The 19,356-nt window shown below is 45.4% G+C and overlaps 2 protein-coding genes across 3 annotated transcripts; both read left to right on the top strand.

Annotated features, from left to right (window-relative positions):
* The first annotated feature begins 312 nt into the window (after positions 1 to 312).
* LOC123191000 (early nodulin-like protein 1) lies at positions 313 to 1,317 on the top strand. The gene is made up of 2 exons (XM_044603745.1): positions 313 to 608; positions 702 to 1,317. The coding sequence occupies exons 1-2, from the start codon at positions 434 to 436 to the stop codon at positions 1,013 to 1,015; spliced, it is 489 nt and encodes a 162-aa protein (XP_044459680.1). The 5' UTR covers positions 313 to 433; the 3' UTR covers positions 1,016 to 1,317.
* Positions 1,318 to 4,904: 3,587 nt separating this feature from the next.
* LOC123190999 (uracil-DNA glycosylase, mitochondrial) lies at positions 4,905 to 9,986 on the top strand. Of its 2 annotated transcripts, none has more exons than XM_044603744.1 (7): positions 4,905 to 5,308; positions 5,394 to 5,611; positions 6,595 to 6,753; positions 7,283 to 7,313; positions 7,873 to 8,008; positions 8,234 to 8,317; positions 9,537 to 9,986. In XM_044603744.1, exons 1-7 carry the CDS (start codon positions 5,068 to 5,070, stop codon positions 9,601 to 9,603), a joined length of 936 nt encoding a protein of 311 aa, XP_044459679.1. In that variant the 5' UTR covers positions 4,905 to 5,067; the 3' UTR covers positions 9,604 to 9,986. The 2 variants fall into 2 exon arrangements, with proteins under 2 accessions (XP_044459679.1, XP_044459678.1); XM_044603743.1 differs by having other exon boundaries at positions 5,391 to 5,611.
* The last annotated feature ends 9,370 nt before the right edge of the window (positions 9,987 to 19,356 follow it).

Raw genomic sequence — 19,356 nt, 5'->3', positions numbered from 1 at the left:
AGTGAGCATGCCAGCTGAATTAAAAATCAAACAAAGCGAGAGAGAAAAATAGGAATGCTGCACAAGTGAGCTTGCTACAGTGGGCCGGCCCATTTGCTCCACGAGCCACGCAAATGAAGGCGCGCGCGCGGTCAAACCAGCGACGGGTGGATCGAGTCACTCCACAGCTCTCCCGCGGCGACGCAACTCCGTCCCCGCGCGCATGCGCCACGTAGCCGACGCCTCCGCCATTCTCGACCTCCCTCGGCGCTCACAACCGCCTCCTGCTCGGCTCGCCACTCCACTCCCTCCCTATTAATTCGCTCCCACACCATCGCCGATCGATCGGACGCGGTCAGTCACTAACCCCCAAGTTTCGCCCTCGGATCGATCAGGCCGGAGGAAACCAAGACGCGCACCGCCACCGCGTTGTTGTCGTCCGGCTAGCCGGGCCATGGCGAACAGCCTCCTCCCCGTCGTGGCGCTCCTCGCGCTGCTCTTCGGCGCGTCGCGCGCCGCCGACTTCGAGGTCGGCGGGGACGCCGGGTGGGTCGTGCCGGCGGCCGGCGACTCCGGCGCGTACAACGACTGGGCGTCCAAGAACCGCTTCCTCGTCGGCGACAGCGTCCGTAAGGCCCGCTCGTTTGATCCGCCCGATCGTACGCCTTTGTTGACACTTGATATGTGAATAATATGTGATGCGTGTGATGGATTGATGGTAGATTTCAAGTACAAGGCGGACTCGGTGATGGAGGTGACGCAGGAGGAGTACGACAAGTGCGGGTCGACGCACCCCATCTTCTTCTCCAACAACGGCGACACCGAGGTGCGCCTGGACCGCCCGGGCCCCTTCTACTTCATCAGCGGCGTCACGGGCCACTGCGAGCGCGGCCAGAAGATGGTCGTCAAGGTCATCGGCCAGAACGAGCCCCCGCCGGCGCCGCCCGCGCCCCCAAGCGGCGCCGCGCCAGCCGGCATCGGATCCGCCGGCGCCGTGGCGGCCCTTTTGCCTGCTCTCATTGTGCTCGGTGTCTGATCCCGGACATCTATACAATGTTTTTTGCACTAATCTGAGCACCCCTCAAAGAGAAAAAAGATAATCTGAGCGTGCTTATGTAGCCCATTCTTTTTCGTTGTGGTATTTAAGATGTTATAATTAACTTGTTGATCGGCTTTCCACCATTCCATGTTCCCCTAAACGTTCTCCTTCCATAATGCAGCCGTATATATATCTGCTCTTTCTCGAGGGGAGGCAAACTTTGCTCTAACTTCTATAATACTCCCTCCGTTCACTTTTGTAAGTCATTTCAGACAACTCAAAGTAGACTGTTTTATACATTATCTGAAATGTCTTTAAGGTCTTATAAAAGTGAACAGAGGGAGTACTATACATTCTTCATCCTAACATGGGAACGAATTAAATTCAGAAGACTCACCACGTGAAACTCTGCTTGCAGATTGAGTGTAGTGTACTGGGGTGGAACGATGTGTGCACTACTTTCTGCTGTATGGGTTGATTGCTAGTGCTTTTCTGCTTCAAGTCATTAAGCAAAACAAGCAGATCGATGTACATTCAATGCTCGCCAATCTAGCACGCGACCAGATCATGTGTGATTGATCATTAGTAGGGCCTCAACCTTTGTCTGGGATAGACCCCTTGCAGTAGCATGTGATCGCTGTTTTAGATCAAACATCTCCACGCTTATATGAAAAGAAAAGAGTCAATTATATATAATATATACCACTGGTGCTAAAACTTGATGTGAGAAATCACTTTGCTGATTTCGGATCGATCTGCCTACTTATCTAAGTTTGTTGTCTGCAAACTGCTCCCTGTGCCGATTTTGTCTCGAAGCACACGACACCACTTCAGTGCCACTTCTTCTCTTGGTTAGTGATGAGGAATCATTGTTGTGGACCTCTAACAAAATTGGTTTATGGGAAACACCTTGAAGTTTGGCTACATACTTGTAGAGAAACATCAAGGTGATCGTTGCCCTTGGTTTACGGGAGATGTGGAAACACCGTAATGCGGCTGTCTTCAATGGGGCTACCCCTTCACTGTAATCCGTCCTAAGGTGCATCATGCAGGAAGAAAACACTTGGAGGGCAGGGCCGAATCCATAAGGCGATCGTTGCCCTTGGTTTACGGGAGATGTGGAAACACCGTAATGCGGTTGTCTTCAGTGAGGCTACCCCTTCGTTGTAATCCGTCCTAAGGTGCATCATGCAGGAAGGAAACACTTGCAGGGCAAGGCCGAATCCACCATGAGGCATGGGTGTACAGATGTACACTCAATTATTTTTGCAAAAAAAAGAGTATATATGTACTCCCTCCGTTCCTAAATATAAGTCTCTGTAGAGATTCCACTATTTAGGAACGGAGGGAGTAAATACCATCCTAAAGGCCCAATAGGCTCAGTTCATGAGCAACCCACTAGCCCGACAGCAAGCTAGCAACCAACAACCACTTCTGTCCACAGTCCACATGCACGCACGCACAAGAGGAGACAGAGGCTCACGCAACCGCCAGCCTCTTTCTTCTTCCCATGGATGAGGCGGCGGCGTGACTCTCTGCCGATGGCGAGAGCCCAGGCGAGGGAGCCACGAGCCGCCGTATTCCCCCATGGTTTCCGCGGAGGATACATGCAAGCCCCATAGTGTCGTGTCCGCCACCGCCGGTGGGGAGGAGACGTGAATGGGATGCTGTGGCACAAAGGGTGGGAACAAGCATCGCGACGACGGCCACCGTGGTCGTCGACGGCGGGGAGGGGAGCGTACCAGTGCAGGAATTGGCTCCAATAACCTTAATCTCTAAGCCTAAGGTGAATCTCCATCCAATTCTGAAACTGCAAGCATTGATTCGTTTATTCGACACATTCCTCAACTCAATGTGTAGCAGCTATTCTGGTTTCAGAGGGGTATAGTTGTAGACGACATTAAGGTGTGAGGATTTGCTTGATTTCATTAGCAGAAAAAAACAAATGAATTGTCTTTGAATTGTAGGCAGTAGAGCAGTCGATGAATTATCTTTGAATTTTAAGCTATATATGACACTTGGTTAAGCTTGCACATCTTTATCCTATGGATCTCACAAGGGAAGATTTGATATATATCTCTTATCAAATTACACACTTCGTTACTGATGTGGTTAGAGATGAGAGGTTTAGAAAGGTCAAGAACATATACCACCTTTTTATTACTATGCTATGGTTGTTAAGATAAACAATAGTACTTATAGCCTTGTTTATAAGCTTATGAAAATGGTTCTAGTCCTACTAGTAGCAGGTGAAGGATGATAGTGTGTCATATCTCGCTCTCAAGATGACAGAGCGCATGGTCATGTTGTAGTTTTTTTCTCTATTTTGCAATTTTCGTAATCTTCTGAGATATAGTTGCTACTGTGAATTTTGTATTTTGTATTTGCATTTCCGTGAACAAATTGGCTTCTCTATTAAGGTGCGATTTTTTTAACACCCAATGTTGAATTTCTGGATTTGCCGCTGTTGGAGGGCGGCTGGTCTACTTCAAGGAGGGCTCGATTCTTTCTTTAGTGCCTTTAACAGGTGGATGATGTGGCTCTGATTTAACAACAATTGTAACCCTAAGGTTGTAACTATGGTGGAGACCTGGAGGGTCTCTTCACGTTTTTCTTCTTTAGTATATGATATGCACATTCGTGCATATTTGAGAAAAAGTTTTGATAAGTTTGTTCTGATATTTATGTCACCGGTATTTTTGTGTAACTACGTGGGAAACAATCGCTGCAATTATCGCTCAATTGTAGCACCGATCTTAGTCGAAATTGAAGAGGTAGCTTCATCTTTTAACTCTTTTGTAGTTCAGTATTTATCTAGATCAGTGACGCCGTACCAGCCCATTTTTGTGTCAAGCGTGCTTGCACATCGAAAGTCAGCTAGAACGAGAACCTTCATTCCTGATCACCAGTCTCATCACGGACTGCCCTAGAAATGCTTTTGTTGGATAAAGCTCTCAACGCATGACCTGCCATTTTGTTTTTCTTCTTTTTGAGGGAGCGGTCCGGAGCTCTGTGGGCTGGGCAAGAGCTCCACGAAAATGTGGTCGCTCAAAGCGGAGTCCATCGTTTCTACTCCCTCCGTTCCTAAATATTTGTCTTTATGGATATTTCAACAAGTGACCACATACGGAGCAAAATGAGTGAATCTACACTCTAAAATATGTCTACATACATCCGTATGTGTAGTTAATTTGAAATGCCTAGAAAGACAAATATTTAGGAACGGAGGGAGTATTTGACAAAGACAGTGGCAAAAGCGGCATTTCCTATTTGGCACCACAGGCGCCAGTTAACGTGCATTTTGCTAACTGGCGCCTGTGGCGTCCGTAAATGGGCCGGCCCATCTAGGCGCCGGTTGATGATTTTTTTTTGAAAATTCTGTGAACCTTTTTGAGACTGATGAACTTTTTTTAATATTGATGAACTCTTTCGAAATTTAATGAACATTTGTCTTGAAAATGGACGAATTTTTTTTGATTTATCAACTTTTTTTCAGTTCCCTGAACTTTTTCTAAAAATACATGAACTTTTTTCAATTTCTATGAACTTTTGCTAAATTGGATGATTTTTTTTCAATTTTAATGGACTTTTTCCAAATTGATGAACTTTTTTAAAATTTATGAACCTTTCTTAAAGATATGAACATATTTTTTCAAATGGATGTACTTTTTTTCTTTAAATCTGTAAACCTTTCTTAATTTCATATTTTTAGTTTTGTAAAAAAACTTAAAAAAAACTTAGGGCAGCACGCTAGTGGGCCGGCCCATGCTAGCAGCGCTGTATAGGAGCTCCCGGCAAAAGCCTCTTGGGCATCCATTCTTGTCGAAACCATCCGGCGTTATTTCCAGGCCCAACCGAGCCCACCAATAACCCCGGTGCCCTGCCCACGACGGCGGCGAGCACCGCACCGCGGCGCCCAAAAAATCCCGCCGTCGCGCGCCCATTTCCTCCCCATTCCCGCCTCGCCACGCGCGCCCATTTCCTCCCCTCCTACCGACCACGGCCTGCAGAAACCCCAATCGGAGCTCGTCCCCCGGAATCCCCACCCCATGGCGCCGTCGCCGCCCACCGCCCCCAAGACCATCGCCGACTTCTTCGTCCGCCCCGCTAAGCGCCTCCGTTCCAGCGCAGCCAAACCCTCCGTCGTCGCCCCCGCCGCCTCCCTCTCCCCATCCTCCCCTTCCTCCCCCTCCGACCCCACCGCGCTCTCGCCGGAGCAGCGCCGCAGGGCCGACACCAACCTCGCGCTCGCCCGCGCGCGCCGCAACCTCCGCCTCGCCGAGTCCAAAGGTACCCCCTTTCTCCACGCCCCCCGCTCTCCGGACCCTAGCTAGCCAGGATTCTAACTGAACTGTCGGGGTTTCGCATCTAGCAGCCGGCGGCGGCGCGAAGCTGGAGGAGCTGCTGGTGGAGGAGACGTGGCTGGAGGCGCTGTCCGGTGAGCTGCGCAAGCCCTACGCGCTCGACCTCTGCCGCTTCGTCGCCCACGAGCGCCTGAACGCCAAGGTGCCCGTCTACCCGCCGCCCCACCTTGTCTTCCACGCGCTCCACACCACCCCCTTCCACAACGTCAAAGCCGTCATCATCGGCCAGGTACCCAAATACCAAGTCACTCAAGTCCACGAATCCTGCACTTGTTGTTCACCTGCTGCTTCATTCTGAAGAACTGTGGGACAGTTTCACTAATTTAACTTCATTCTGAGGATCATGTAGCGCTTATTCACATAAAGATTTTGCCATTGGGTCTGACTTTGGCCTAGAATTTCTTTTTGTTACAATGCTGCTTGGTGTATCGAGTGATGCCATCAAATTGAAAAATGGATAGAAAAAATTGGCAATGCCGTATGCAGAAATGGAAATTGTTGCTTCTGTTCTGCATATTCATATTATGCTGATTGAAGTCTACGAATCCTGTACTTGTTCACCTGCTGCTTCACTGTCAAGAAATATGCGACAGTTCCACTAATATAACTTCATTGTGAGGATCATATAGTTCACATAAAAATTTAGGCATTTGGTCTGACTTTGGCCTAGAGTTTCTTGTTGTTACAGTGCTGCCTGCTGTGTGGTGTAATCCCAGTAAATCGAAACATGGATGGATTAATTTGGCAATGCCGTATGCAGGATTGGAAATTGTTGCTCTGTTCTGCATATTCATATTATGCTAGATTAGAATAACTGTTTCGATGCCATTTTGATTTTGTGATCACATTGTTGTGCCTGGTACATTTGCCACATCGGTTTGTCACCAGAAAATATGCCTGTCGTATATATATATCATGTCACCTTTTCATTCAGCTGTTAGTTGGTGATCCTATCTTTGCTTGCTGAACTTACCATATGGTCTTCATTTGTCTTTGAGTCTACTCTACATCTGTATCGTGCACTAAGTTTCTTATTTTAGCGTTTTAAGTGTACTTATCTACTTTTGCTTTAGCATCCCGTAATAGCTAATGGTGGCTGCCTAATGATTATAGTGCGCAAGATACCACAAGTTTTTTTTTTCTTGCAAAAGTTTAGATTCATTCGTAGCAATTGTTTTCGGTATCTCATGTTGAAGATTGTCTACTTTTCAGGATCCATACCATGGTCCTGGCCAGGCCATGGGATTGTCATTTTCAGTACCAGAGGGGATCAAAATCCCTTCCAGCTTACAAAACATATTTAAAGAGCTGCATAAGGATCTAGGGTGCACTATACCATCCCATGGGAATTTGGAAAGATGGGCTGTGCAGGTAAAATCTTTGATAAAACGCTATAGTAAATGATAGATGCACACCAACAACTGGTTTACGTTCTTAGCTTACCTTAATATTAATTCCCATTAAAATCATGTGCCTCCACTCTAGAAGTCCACAAATACAGTTTTTGTGTAAATATGGTTAATTGTCTCCCTCTTCTTTTATTCTAGTTTTGGCCAAATCCATCTCAACATGTCATTACAGTTATCAAATGAACTAAGTAATTTAACATTTTCCTACCATTTATCCCATATAGGATGCTGCAGAAGCAATTGGTTGCTTCACTATATTTAGCTCTAACAATTAAAATCTCTTAATGGGCAAGAAGGCGAGGATGATTCTGAAACTAGGTAGCTTCATGAGAATTAAGAAATATACAGAAAACAATGCCTGCTACAGCCTATGGCCAAATTTGCTCAGATTAGTGCTGTTTCCTCATTTCCCAGCAGCATCCCATAAGTTCTCTTTTAACTTTCTTTCGGAATAGTGCTTACTAACTCGAGAAAAAACATGTATCTTGCAGGGTATTCTTATGCTCAATACCGTGCTAACAGGTAAGCCTGTTTTTCTCATCAGGATTGAACATCTGTTGTTCCTTAGCTCATATTCGTGCACACCAATTTAAATTACTTTATGCACTTGAATCTTGATACAGAAACTATGCTTTTTTTTGTTCTATTTAGCTTTGCTTCGCTGTATTCTTGTGGTTGCAACTGTATTTTTCTTTTTTGCTGTATTTGATGTTATTAGCTTCCTCTAGCTTGGTGGGAATTTGTGGATCGTTTTCTATTTGGCATTGTAGACCTGGAGTTGGTTATCTGAGACAGCTGTTTGTATTATGGGTATGTACGGTAAAAATTATTTATTTATTTATTATTAAAGCTTCCCGTGGCCTTAATGCTAACTAGGATTGTAGGACTTGTTATCCAGTGCCTCATTCACTGCTGCTAGTGTTGAAGTATGACCTTGATATTGTTGTATGCTCTAGTCATTGTTCTTTTCAACCTTTAATTTTAGCATTTGAATTTATCTCTTTTAGTGACACACTTGTATGTTGTGGTAAAATTGACTTGTTCGGGAGTTATACCTAGTCTTCAATTTTTTACTGAGCAGTGAGGGAACACCAAGCCAACTCACATGCCAAGAAAGGATGGGAGCAGTTCACTGATGCTGTCATTAAGACAGTATCACAAAAGAAATCAGGATTAGTCTTTATTCTCTGGGGAAACTCAGCTCAAGCGAAGATAAGGTAAGCATTTTCATCTGGAACTCTACAGACTGTAACAGTCATGCTGAAACAAGGCACAGACATTCAGAGTACATACTACTCCCTCTGTACCGAAATACATGTCGCTGGAGTAGCAGTAAGTCAGCTACTCCAGCGACATGTATTTCGGTACAGAGGGAGTATTTGTTATCTTTGGTCTTTAGGAAAGCAGAGACATTCAGAGTACATACTTGTTCGTTTTTGCAGATTGATTGATGAAACAAAACATCACATTCTAAAATCTGCTCATCCGTCAGGCCTGTCTGCAAACAGAGGTTTCTTTGGATGCAGGTTTGTTTTCCTTTTGGTTTTAGTAAATCTTGTTCAATGTCTTTTTCCTGGGTATATAAATAAAAGACACATCAAATCCTTCCATCAAAACTAAAAGTTGAAAAGGATGGAAAGATGGAGAGAAATGATAAAAGATTTCTCAGTTGCATGTCAGTATGTCACTTGGGTGATTCGGGTGGGCACAAGAATAAGAGGGCGATTACCATTGACAAGAAATATTGAATTGTTATATTTATCACCACTTGCACTTGTTTGAGGCTAAGCAGTACGAAAACCCACTTCACTAATGGCCTGTATCTCTATCTCTGTCACCGTACATGTTCTCTAGTAGTGGTATGAACAAACCTTTAACTCTACCTGCACCATTATCTAATGCCACTGTCCGTGCACGCCGATGAACACTCGTCGCTTTCACATGTCAGTGTCCTGTCTTTAATTACCCAACCCGATATTACTTTCACCTTTAAACTCACTGCCGTTAATGGCTCTGCATAATACGGAACATCCATTATATCGTGGCTTCTCATGCCCTGGTGATGGGGCGGCTGATCCAAGCAAATCAAACGCTACTTTTTTCCCACTGTGGTTTTCCTTGAAGGCTCCTCTCGGCTGCTATTATCCGCATTATGACTTGTCCTGTTTGTGTCCTGTCTTAAACTTTCCCAACTCGATATTGCTTTCACCTTTTCACTCACTGCTGTCAGTGGCTCTGCATAATACGTGACAAACGATGAAGATTTTCCAGTTGCATGTCAGTATGTCACTAGGGGGATTTGGATGATACCATTGACAATATTGAACTGCTATATTCGTCACCACTTCTTTACTGGCTCCGTATCTTGGTCATTGCACATGCTCCAGTAGCGGGTTATAATGATTTATCCTGATTCCTATGAACACAACTTTAACTCTACCTGCACCATCATCAAATGCCACTGGCCGTCCACGCCGATGAATACCTGTCACTTTCGCCTGTCAGTGTCCTGTCTTAAACTCTCCTGACTCAATATCACTTTCACTTTCGCCTTTTCACTCACTGCTGTTAATGGCTCTGCATAATATCGTACATCGATTAGATCGCGCCATCTCGTGCTCTGTTCATGGGGCCGGCCGATCAAGCAAATCAAACACTACTTTTCCCCTGTGGTTACCTTTGAAGGATTGTCTGAACACTTGTAAATATCCATGTTATGACCTCTCCTGTTTGTATCTTGAACAGGCACTTTTCGCAGACGAATCAGATCCTGGAGAGGCTTGGGCTATCCACCATCGATTGGCAGCTCTGAGGAATCATCGGAAGACACCATGTGACATGTCTGCCCGACGGGCTGATAACCACCCTTATGATTTAGTGGAAGGTGCCTGTCGTCTTCGGTCCATTGTCTTCTGCCATCGTTTTGGAGGCAACTTGAACTCGGTGCTGCTGCTGGAAGTGCCGCTCTGCTTGCTGTTGCACGTCTAGTTTTGCTAGCCCTCCGGTCATACCCTATGAGGATCTACTAGTTATGTTATGTACTGTACTTATCGTGCCAAATGCTGGCTCCTGAAAATGGTTTGGCCCCTTCCAGATGCCGTGTATGTGCAACTGCTCTAGGTCGCCTCTGACGTACTATCATTGTATAACAATCAGCCTAATATTGTAGTGATGCACTTGTACGTTGCGGTTAAATTGACCTGTTTGCCTAATATTGTACTAGGGTCAATAGGTGATCTAAAAGTGCTCAAACATGTCTCTTCAGAACTGTAATGCTGCAATACAGCAGACATTGTTTAGTGTTTAGATACAACTAGCTGACAAACCTATCCAGTATCACAATATTATTCAGTGCGAATTCATCAATAGTTTACAAAGGTTTGTGTTGCAACAAAAAAGGAAAATGTCCATAGGAAAAGGGATTTCAACTGTAGATATTTACCTCAAAGCAAAATTTAGCATGATCTATACCTAAATCATCATGCTTCTTAGGATCCAGCTGGAAATACTGCAGCAAATACCACCATTTTAATATAATTGCTCAGCACTACGCATAGGGAAAAGAATATAACTGTAGAAAAGGATTAGATTCTTGAGAACAAGTTAGTTTCAAATACAGAGTACAGAATAGACAATCAAAATCATCACCTGCAAAACACTTTGGGTAGCACAATCTGTACTGAGTGGCTTTAGGCAGATATCAGCCAGGGATGCTGTCGGTCCAGAACAATTGGCACGTAGATCATCAATCTCTGCAATTAAAAAGAGACATTAGAATCACTAAGCAGTTGCAGTGCAAAATTTACATGACTGAATTCCATACCTTTTCCTGAATCCGAAATAGCAATTTGAAATTGTTATCATTAGAATCACTAACCAGTGGGAGCTTCAGGCTGGGCAGATGCGGAAGTGGCTAATACAAGTTGTAGTTTAAACAGTAATTAACAAAAAACTCACTGCAATAGTCGCCTTCAAACGTAAAACACGACAAAGAAAGATAGACAAGAGGTTAAGATCAACACAGCGAACATGTTGGTCGATATGCAGTAACTAAGTTGGTATACAATCCATAACAAATTTCCATCTAGTTGAACAACAACAAAGCCATGAGTGTTGAAAAGACCTGCTCAATCCTACTCCCTCCATTCCTAAATATTTGTCTTTTTAGAGATTTCAAATGGACTATAACATACGGATATATATAGACATATTTTAGAGTGTAGATTCACTCATTTTGCTCCGTATGTAGTCACTTGTTGAAATCTCTAGAAAGACAAATATTTAGGAACGGAGGGAGTATAAAATGGTGCAAGATGACTGTCAAAATATTGCTTTTCATAGGCAGTCTGACTTCAAGTACTAACCCAAAGCTGCAAAAAGAAAACAATCAAGTCAGAAACCTCTGAAATGTGTGGGAGTTAGTATATGTTGCTAAATAATAGTATTTTTTATTTTTCTGAGCAGTGAGGGAACACCAAGCCAACTCACATGCGAAGAAAGGATGGTAGCAGTTCACTGATGCTGTCATTAAGACAATATCACAAAAGAAATCAGGATTAGTCTTTATTCTGTGGGGAAACTCGGCCCAAGCGAAGATAAGGTGTGCTTACTTCCAGCTGGAACTCCACAGACTGTAAAACAGTCATGCCGAAACAAAAAAAAAAGAATATTCAGAGTGCATGCTTTTTATCTATGGTCTTTAGAGATATAGACATTCATAGTTTATACTTGTTCTCTTTTGCAGATTGATTGATGAAACAAAACATCACGTTCTAAAATCCGCCCATCCGTCAGGCCTGTCTGCAAACAGAGGATTCTTTGGATGCAGGTTCGTTTTCTTTTCAGCCTTTGTGTCTTTTTCCTGGGTACATGAATGAAATCTCAACTCCATCCTCGAAACTAAAAGTTGAAAAGGATTGGAAGATAAGAGAGAAACGATAAAGATTTCCCAGTTGCATGAAAGTATGGCACTAGGGGAGAATTGGGTGGCCACAAGAATGCAAAGGACGATTACCACTGACAATATTGAATTGCTATATGATATTTACCACCACTTGTTTGAGTGAGGCTAGGCAGTACGAAACCCCACTAATGGCTCGCTTCTGTGTCACCGTACGTGTTCTTTAGTAGTGGGTTATAATGATTTTATACTGTGAACAAACCTTTAACTCTACCTGCACCATTATCTAATGCTACTGTCCATCCACGCCCATGAACTCCGGTCGCTTTCGCCTTAAACTTTCCCAACTCAATGTTAGTTTCTCCTTTTCACTCACTGCTGTTAATGGCTCTTCATAATATCGAACATCAATTAGATCGCAGCATCTCATGCCATGTTTGTTCATGGGGCCTTAAACTTTCCCAACTCGATGTTACTTTGGCCTTTTCACTCACTGCTGTTAATGGCGCTGCATAATACGGAAGATCGATTAGATGGCGGAGTCTCATGCCCTGTTTGTTCATGGGGCCTGCCGATCCAAGCAAGTCAAATCCTGTCCCCCCCCCCCCCCCCCCTGTGGTGGTTATGTTTCAAGGATCCTCTGAACGACGCTAAATATCCACATTATGATTTGTCCTGTTTGTGTGTATATCTTGAACAGGCACTTTTCACAGACGAATGAGATCCTGGAGAGGCTCGGGCTATCCACCATCGATTGGCAACTATGTTTTAAGTGGACTTTGGCCGGCGGTTGACTGGCCATTTATGTTTAATTAAGTTTCTATTATGTTTATCTGTGCCATGTGTTTATCATTTCTGTTTTTTTGGACACGGGCAAATTTAGGTCAGCCTCCCGTTGGGCGCACCGGCCGACCCATATGAAAAAGCGGACGCGCCTGTCCGCCTGGCCGACCCAAACAGACAAAAAGCGGACAAACCGCGCGTCCGTTTGGGTCGCCTGGTTGGAGTTGCTCTAAGTTGGTATACAATCTGTAACAAATGTTCATCTAGTTGAGCAAAAACAAATCCATGAGAGTTGAAAAGACCTGCTCAATCCTATAAAATGGTGCAAGATGACTGTCAATGTTGCTTTTCATAGGCAGTCCGACTTCCAGGACTAACCCAAAGCTGCAAAAAGAAAACAATCAAGTCAGAAATCTCTGAAATGTATGGGAGTTATATCTTGCTAAATAGTTTTTTTTTTCTGAGCAGTGAGGGAATACCAAGCCAACTCACATCCGAAGAAAGAAGGGAAGCAGCTCACTGATGCTGTCATTAAGACAATATCACAAAAGAAATCAGGATTGGTATTTATTCTCGGTGGAAACTCGGCCCAAGCGAAGATAAGGTGTGCTTACTTCCATCTGGAACTCCGCAGACTGTAAAACAGTCATGCCGAAACAAAAAAAATAGAATATTCAGAGTACATGTTTGTTATCTATGGTCTTTAGAAATATAGACATTCATAGTCATGCTTGTTCTCTTTTGCAGATTGATCGATGAAACAAAACATCACATTCTGAAATCCGCCCATCCATCAGGCCTGTCTGCAAACAGAGGATTCTTTTTTTTAGGGAACAAACAGAGGATTCTTTGAATGCAGGTTTGTTTTCTTTTCAACCTTTGTGTCTTTTTCCTGGATACATGGATGGAATCTCAACTCAACCCTCGAAACTAAAAATTGAAAAGGACGGTAAGATATGACTGGAACCCTAAAGATTTCCCTGTTGCATGCCAGTATACCAATTTGGGTGGCCACAAGAATGCAAAGGACGATTCTCGCAAAAAAAAGGACTTACCTCCGATAATATTGAATTGATGTATGATATTTATCACCACTTGTTTGAGTGAGGCTACGCAGTACAAAACCCCACTAATGGCTCGCATCTGTGTCACCCTACGTGTTCTTAGTAGTGGCTAGTGGGTTATAATGATTTTATCCTGTGAACAAACCTTTAACTCTACCTGCACCATTATCTAATGCTACTGTCCGAACATGCCAATGAACACCCGTCGCTTTCGCCTGCCAGTGTCCTGTCTTAAAGCCTCCCAGCTCGATATCACCTTCGCCTTTCCACTCACTGCTGTTAATGGCTCTGCATAATATGGAAGATCGGTTATTATTTTTTGCGAGAATAATTTCCGATATATTCATCAACTGTTAAGGTAGTACAATGAACACCAGAAGTAAAAATATAGATCGCGGAATCTCGTGCTCTGCTTGTTTATGGGGCCTATCCAAGCAAGTCAAATTCCTGTTTCCCCCCTGTAGTGGTTATCTTTCAAGGGTTCTCTATCAGCTTGCAAAAATGTTCTTACATTGTGGGACGGAGGACTAAATATCCACTAAGCAGTTGCAGTGCAAAATATCATCAATCTTTGCAATTAAAAGGCGACATTAGAACCACTAAGCAGTTGCAGTGCAAAATTTACATGACTGGATTCCATACCTTTTTCTGAATCTGAAATAGCAATTTGAAATTGTTATCGTTTACTACTATTGTAGGAGCTTCAGGCTGGTCAGATGCGGAAGTGGCTAATAAAAGCTGCAGTTAAAACAGTAATTAACAAAAAATATACTCATTGCAATAGTCACCTTCAAACGTAAAACACAACAAAGAAAGATAGACAAGAGGTTAAGATCAATACAGCGAACATGTTGGTTGATATGCAGGAACTAAGTTGGTATACAATCCATAACAAATGTTCATCTAGTTGAACAAAAACAAAGCCATGAGAGTTGAAAAGACCTGCTCAATCCTATAAAATGGCGCAAGATGACTGTCAAAATATTGCTTTTCACAGGCAGTCTGACTTCCAGGACTAACCCAAAGCTGCAAAAAGAAAACAATCAGGTCAGAAATCTCTGAAATGTATGGGAGTTATATCTTGCTAAATAGTTTTTTTTTAATATTTTTCTGAGCAGTGAGGGAACACCAAGCCAACTCACACGCGAAGAAAGGATGGGAGCAGTTCACTGATGCTGTCATTAAGACAATATCACAAAAGAAATCAGGATTGGTGTGTATTCTCGGTGGAAACTCGGCCCAAGCGAAGATAAGGTGTGCTTACTTCCATCTGGAACTCCCCAGACTGTAAAACAGTCATGCCGAAACAAAAAAAAGACAATTCAGAGTACATTCTTATTATCCTTGGTCTATAGAAACGCAGAGAAATTCAGAGTACATGTATGCTCGGTCTTTTTTGCAGATTTTATTGATGAAACAAAACATCACATTCTGAAATCCTCCCATCCGTCAGGCCTGTCTGCAAACAGAGGATTCTTTGGATGCAGGTTTGTTTTCTTTTCAGTTTTAGTGAATCTTGTTGAATGTCTTCTTCCTGGGTATATAACTATATATAAAATCTCAACCCCATCCGTCAAACCTAAAAACTGAAAAAGGATGGAAAGATACGGGAGAAATGATAATGATTTCCCAGTTGCATGTCAGTATGGGGAAAATATGTCACTCGGGGGGATTGGATTTGGGTGGGCACAAGAATACCATTGCCAATATTGAATTGCAATATTCATCACCACTTGTTTGAGGCTAGGCATTACTCCCTCCGTCTCATAATGTGTCAAAAACGTTCTTATATTATGGGACGGAGGGAGTACATTACGGAACCCCACCACTGGCCCGTATCTTTGTCACCGCACATGTTCTCTAGTGGTGGGTTATAATGATTTCATCCTGTGAGCGAACAAACCTTTAACTCTACCTGCGCCATTATCTAATGCCACTGTCCGTTCACGCCGATGAACACCTTTCGCTTGTCAATGCCCCGTCTTAAACTTTCAAAACTCGAGTTTACTTTCGCCTTTAAACTCACTGCTGTTGTAATAGTGAACACCGCTTGGATCGCGGCATCTCATGGGGCCAGCCGATCCAAGCAAATCAAATCCTACTACTACTTTTCCCTTTCTTATCTTTGATCACTACGTACCTGCTAAAATTTATCCACATTATGACCTCTCCTGTTTGTGTCTATATATCTTGAGCAGGCACTTTTCGCAGACGAATCAAAATTTAACACAAAATAGAAAAGGGATCAATAAACCATGACGAAGGCTGTGGGCTACGGCCGGCCGCCATTAACGATTTGGTCCATCACCCGCGCGCTAGCAGTGCAGTGCACGGACCACCGTTCACCGTTGGATACGTACGTGTGTGTGCTGCCAAACGTACGGTTTCTAACATGTACAGCCAGGCACACACACTCGTCCGTGTACGTGGCAGGGCACAATTTTGTTTATGAATGACACGGTAACAGTTAGTAGCAGTAGTCGTGTCTTCTGCCTTAATCGCGGCTTAGAGCATCTCTAGCAGACCCCTTAAAACTCGCCGACCCGCAAAATAACCGTCTATATCCGATCAGACACCGTATCGGCTCACGGCCTGTAAAAAAATTTGCAGGGTGTGGAAAAATTTCGTTCTCAACCATTAGATTCACGGGGTGGGAGGTCGACCCGAGCGTGACCCCTATCGGCTGCGAGATTTCGCGGAAGGAACATTTCCGCGCGGCAGTTCCCGCCTCCCCTCCCCTCCGCTGCCAACCACCTCCCTCCGCCCGCTCCGACCTTCCCCGACTTCCCTCCGCCGCCATGGAAGCCTCCCAGTCGTCAACCGTCATCGTGGATGCCATCCACGAGCCATTCCCTTCGGCAAATCTCGCCTCCAGCCATGTCGCACCCGTCGACGTTCAAGGCTCTACCGCGCCACCCCGCAAGTGGCAGGGCAACATCGTCGTTCAGGGTGGCGCTCCCACAGGCCCCGTTGGGAAGGCACGCGCACCAGCCGCCCCCACTGCCACAACCGTTGTGAATCCGGTTCGTCCCGCGCCGGCGAAGAAAGGGAAGGTTGCCGGTGTGAAACGCCAGAAGACCACCAGAAGAGCGACCCCGCCAACACCTCCCCCGATTGCTCTGGCAAGAACTGCCCCGAGGATGCCTGCCGATAGTGCTGCTGCCGCCGCCCCCGAGGTGTTCGACGTAATGGCCTGGAGGTATGATGCTTCAATTGCTTGCACTTCTTTCACTTTTGTCCATTGCGCGTGCTCGTGACTTGTCGAGCGAAATTGCAACGCCAGTTTGCATGATGCGTCTGCCGACTTCGTGCAAATGTTGGACGACAACACTGTCGGTGTCGATCAAGCCCCAATCGGTGATTACGGTTACAATGAGATGGATGGTGGCGTGCACGGTCATGGTGAGGAAGAAGATGACGTGGAGGAGGTTGACGAGGAGTGTTCAACGAAGAGCAAGCAAAATCACGCGCAAGATCAAAGAACTACAAGCCATTGGAAGACAAAGTCTTGATCAAGGCTTGGGCATCGGTGTCTCTTGATGCGTGCACCGGCACCAACCAAACCATCAAGCGATATTGGCAAAGGATAGAGGATCAATATCTTCTCATGATGGCAAATTATCCCAACAGGACGCCACACACCTTTCGGCCTCTTCAAGGTCATTGAGAAGTGATCAAGCCGATTTGTAGCTGTTGGGCTGCATGCTTGCAACAAGTCCACAATGCACTTCCAAGTGGTATCGTTGAAGCCGACTATGTGAGTTTGTTTTCATGTCCCAAGTTGTGAAAATCTTTTTTGTAGCCATCCCAGTGGTTGCATAATTTGACATTATTTTCATTTTGTAGGACAAAATTGCACAAGAAAGGTACAAGGACATGGAAGCTTCCGGTAAAAAGACATTTCAACTAGAGCATTGTTGGGAACTTCTCAAAGAAAGCGAGAAGTGGAAGTTGATTGGCAAGGAATCCCCACCGAAGCGAGGTGCACTCACCAAGATTGATGATGATGATGAAGATGACGATGGCCCAAGAAACAAGAACAAGGCCGATGGAAACAAGAAGGCCAAGGATAAGATCAAGAAGGAAGCGGAGGCTTCAAGCTTGCGGGACAATCTAGATCACATGGTCAAGTCCAATGAGCTATTGGTGATCAAGACATTGGAGGCAAAAAAGGAGTTGGCCGAGAAGAAGGCTAAGAGAAGCAAGAGAAGTGACAATTACTCAAGGAGGAGACCACACGCAAGGCCGCCATTGAGGAGAGAAGAGCCATGGCCGACGAGAACAAAGCCATGGCCAAGCTTCTTGCCGAGGAGAACAAGATCATGATGATGAGTCGAAATGAGATGGATGAGGTCACCAAAGAATGGCATGGCATTGCAAGGTTGGAGATCTTGGAGAGGAGGCTAGCCGTAAGAGGCCATGTGGTGCCAAGGTTCGGTGATGGTTCGGCAAGTGGTGGTGCTAATGGTGCGGTGAAGATTTCATCTTGTGATGATGATGATGGAGTGATGATGGATGCGATGTATTTTGGGTTGTGGCGCGAAAACTATGTTCAGATGTCGCCAAAACTGTGTTTGAAGTCTCGGAATTTATGTTTTATTTGTCAAAATCACGGTCAATTGCATCCTATGGTTTTACGGTTTGAGGGCCGAAATCGGCAGCGCGCGAAACAGAGCCCGCAAACCCGAGCGGTACTTTTGCGGGCTCTGTTCGGCCGAAATCGACTTCGGTCCATAAAACGCGCTTTTCTCGGCCCTTATCCCGGTTATAAGGGTCGTGGGTTTAAGGGGTCTGCTAAAGATGCTCTTATCTCATTTATGAACTGAATCTCTTTTCTTTTCATCAAATGAGGATAAGCAGGACATGGTCTCCAGCTTAGTCATGGCCCGTGGGGGGCAGCCAACGAGAGCAGAGCGAATTCTACAAAAGGTTTCACGTAGTACTTAGAGCAACTCCAACGCGTCGACCCATTTCGTCCATGTGTGTCCGTTTGGGTCGCCACAGACACAAAAGTCGGCCCAATGCCGGGCACCCATTCCTGGCCCAAATTTGGGCCTTATTTGCGTCGGTGCGGACACAAGGCGAACGTGAGCGAGGCCCGCCTACTCCTCCCCCTGGCCCGCCAGTCAGTGGCACATAGGACATTCTCTTCCTCCCCCATTGGCGGCAAGCCCGCCCCACCCTGTCGCTGCCACCGCCCTGTTCTAGTGCCCTCACCAGCAGTCCACACCCCACATACCTCCCCCGCAGCACGCCACCTTCCCACGTCGCTGACACCACCGCCTCACCGCCGGGACACCGCAGCTTCTTCCCTGACGTTGCCACGAGCACCACCTCGGCCCCGTGCCCCTGACCATCTCCTTCGACAATGTCGGCACGCTCGTTTAACGTCGGCACGCTCTGTTGGGGAATGTTGCAGAAAACAAAAAATTTCCTACTCGTTTCACCAAGATCATCTAGGAGTTCATCTAGCAACGAGTGATTAGATGCATCTACATACCTTTGTAGATCGCGAGCGGAAGCGTTCAAAAGAACGGTGATGATGAAGTCGTACTCGACGTGATCCAAATCACCGATGACCAGCGCCGAACGGACGGCACCTCCGCGTTCAACACACGTACGGAACAGCCACGTCTCCTCCTTCTTGATCCAGCAAGGGAGGGAGGAGAGGTTGAGGGAGATGGCACCAGCAGCAGCACGACGGCGTGGTGTTGATGGAGCTGCAGTACTCCGGCAGAGCTTCGCTAAGCACTATGGAGGTGGAGGAGGTGTTGGGGAGGGAGAAGGAGGCAACCAAAGGCCAAGGCGTTCAGGTGTG

The sequence above is a fragment of the Triticum aestivum genome, chromosome 2A, assembly GCF_018294505.1.
Source record: "Triticum aestivum cultivar Chinese Spring chromosome 2A, IWGSC CS RefSeq v2.1, whole genome shotgun sequence".
Lineage (NCBI taxonomy): Eukaryota > Viridiplantae > Streptophyta > Magnoliopsida > Poales > Poaceae > Triticum > Triticum aestivum.
This window is presented reverse-complemented; position numbering and strand designations above follow the sequence as displayed.

What these genes read in the sequence shown, in the direction of transcription:
- LOC123191000 (XM_044603745.1), top strand. Translation starts at nt 434, where the DNA reads ATGGCGAACAGCCTCCTCCCCGTCGTGGCGCTCCTCGCGCTGCTCTTC. An exon ending in CCTCGTCGGCGACAGCGTCC is followed by an intron (nt 609 to 701) that starts GTAAGGCCCGCT and finishes GATTGATGGTAG; the next exon opens with ATTTCAAGTACAAGGCGGAC.
- LOC123190999 (XM_044603743.1), top strand. Translation starts at nt 5,068, where the DNA reads ATGGCGCCGTCGCCGCCCACCGCCCCCAAGACCATCGCCGACTTCTTC. An exon ending in AAGCCGTCATCATCGGCCAG is followed by an intron (nt 5,612 to 6,594) that starts GTACCCAAATAC and finishes TCTACTTTTCAG; the next exon opens with GATCCATACCATGGTCCTGG. An exon ending in TCAGCTCAAGCGAAGATAAG is followed by an intron (nt 8,009 to 8,233) that starts GTAAGCATTTTC and finishes TCGTTTTTGCAG; the next exon opens with ATTGATTGATGAAACAAAAC.